This window comes from Callospermophilus lateralis, unplaced genomic scaffold (assembly GCF_048772815.1).
Source record: "Callospermophilus lateralis isolate mCalLat2 unplaced genomic scaffold, mCalLat2.hap1 Scaffold_63, whole genome shotgun sequence".
Taxonomy (NCBI): domain Eukaryota; kingdom Metazoa; phylum Chordata; class Mammalia; order Rodentia; family Sciuridae; genus Callospermophilus; species Callospermophilus lateralis.
In genome coordinates, this window is record NW_027514713.1 from 18,036,386 (window position 1) to 18,038,690 (window position 2,305).

Below are 2,305 nucleotides of genomic sequence, written 5' to 3' on the forward strand. Positions count from 1 at the left end.
CACATCATTCTTCTACAGACTTTCTGTACAATTCAGTTTATGAAATAAGAATATTTTCTGAATTTGCTCTCAGGTTTTGTTATTGAATTCACCATTTCAATATTAATAAGTTCTTTGCATATCTGCCCTTGAAACTTATTCTGTTATCTTTTTAAAAATATTATTAATTGTTGATAAACTTTTATTTTATTTATTTATTTATATGTGGTGTTGAGTATCAAAAACAGTGCCTCAACCATGCTAGAAAAATTCTCTTAACACTGAAAAACAACCCCAGTCCTGTGTTATCATTAAAAATAAGAAAATTAATACTCAGTTTATCTAATAAATCAGGAAGAAATTTTCAAGGTGACTGTAGATTAAATTTTTATGAATTTATTATTTAATACATTTTTAGCATTTTTCGTGTTACATATGTAATTTTTAAAATGTTCAGAGTTTTACATATGATCATTATGAATTGAAAAATACAGTTAAAGAACAAAGATTGGTTCTTCTCGTGGTTCCAGTGGGGAGAGAAGGAGGAAGCAGGGAGCGGGGCGGCTGGGGGGGGACCCGCCACGGCTGCTGCCACCGCCGCCACCACCGCCTCTGTGCTCGTGGCGTGGGAAAGGAGGTGTGAGTCCCGGGCGCGAGCCGGCGGCGGCGCCGCTGCGGGAGGGTCGGCGGCGGGAAGGCGATGGCGGATATAGATAAACTCAACATCGACAGCATCATCCAACGGCTGCTGGAAGTGAGAGGGTCCAAGCCAGGTAAGAATGTCCAGCTACAGGAGAATGAAGTCAGAGAACTGTGCTTGAAGTCTCGTGAGATCTTTCTCAGTCAGCCTATCCTACTAGAACTTGAAGCACCACTCAAGATATGTGGTGATATCCATGGGCAGTACTATGATCTGCTTCGACTTTTTGAATACGGTGGTTTCCCGCCAGAAAGCAACTATCTGTTCCTTGGGGACTATGTGGACAGGGGGAAGCAGTCACTGGAGACTATCTGCCTCTTACTGGCCTACAAAATCAAATATCCTGAGAATTTTTTTCTTCTCAGAGGAAACCATGAATGTGCCAGCATCAATAGAATTTACGGATTTTATGATGAGTGTAAAAGAAGATACAACATTAAACTATAGAAAACTTTCACAGACTGTTTTAACTGTTTACCGATAGCAGCCATCGTGGATGAGAAAATATTCTGCTGTCATGGAGGTTTATCACCAGATCTTCAATCTGTGGAGCAGATTCGGCGAATTATGCGACCAACTGATGTACCAGATCAAGGTCTTCTTTGTGATCTTTTGTGGTCTGACCCCGATAAAGATGTCTTAGGCTGGGGTGAAAATGACAGAGGAGTGTCCTTCACATTTGGTGCAGAAGTGGTTGCAAAATTTCTCCATAAGCATGATTTGGATCTTATTTGTAGAGCCCATCAGGTGGTTGAAGATGGATATGAATTTTTTGCAAAGAGGCAGTTGGTCACTCTGTTTTCTGCACCCAATTATTGTGGAGAGTTTGACAATGCAGGTGCCATGATGAGTGTGGATGAAACACTAATGTGTTCCTTTCAGATTTTAAAGCCTGCAGAGAAAAAGAAGCCGAATGCCACAAGACCTGTAACACCTCCAAGGGGTATGATCACAAAGCAAGCAAAGAAATAGATGTCATTTTGACACTGCCTAGTTGGGACTTGTAACATAGAGTATATAACCTTCATTTTTAAAGCTGTAATGTGTACTGGTCAGCCTGCTCAGATAGATCTGTGTTTGTGGGGGCCCTTCCTTCCATTTTTGAGTTAATGAATGGCATTTGCTGGTTATAACAGCAAATGAAAGACACTCCACTCCCAAGAAAAGGTGTTTAGTTTTTTTGTTTTTTTTTTAATATTCCTTTTGCAAACAACTTTAATGATGGTGTTAAAGCTGTACACCCCAGGACAGTTATCCTGTCTACGGGGTAAGTGTACAATTGATCTTTTTTAAATTCAGTACAACCCATGAATAATGTAAATGCTCATTTTCCTTAGGATATAAAGAGAGCCCTAGGGTGCTCTGAATCTGTACATGTTATTGTCATAAAATGCATACAAAACCACTGTGTTGATACAAACCACTGTGAACATTTTTTTATTTTAAAATTTTGTTTCAAAGGGATTGCTTTTTCCTCTCATTGTCTTATCATGTACAAACTAGTTTTTATAGCTATCAACAGTAGGAGTAACTATCTCAACCTTGCCAGCATCACTGGTATGATGTATATTTAATTAAAGCACACTTCCCCTACCGTATACTTAAAATGATGATTAAAGCCATTCT

The 2,305-nt window shown here is 39.2% G+C and overlaps 1 protein-coding gene across 1 annotated transcript; it reads left to right on the forward strand.

Annotated features, from left to right (window-relative positions):
* The first annotated feature begins 535 nt into the window (after window positions 1-535).
* On the forward strand, window positions 536-1,973 carry LOC143389457 (serine/threonine-protein phosphatase PP1-gamma catalytic subunit-like). Its single transcript, XM_076842509.1, is given in 1 exon segment — window positions 536-1,973. A coding segment is annotated over 1 exon segment (972 nt). The 5' UTR covers window positions 536-679; the 3' UTR covers window positions 1,652-1,973.
* The last annotated feature ends 332 nt before the right edge of the window (window positions 1,974-2,305 follow it).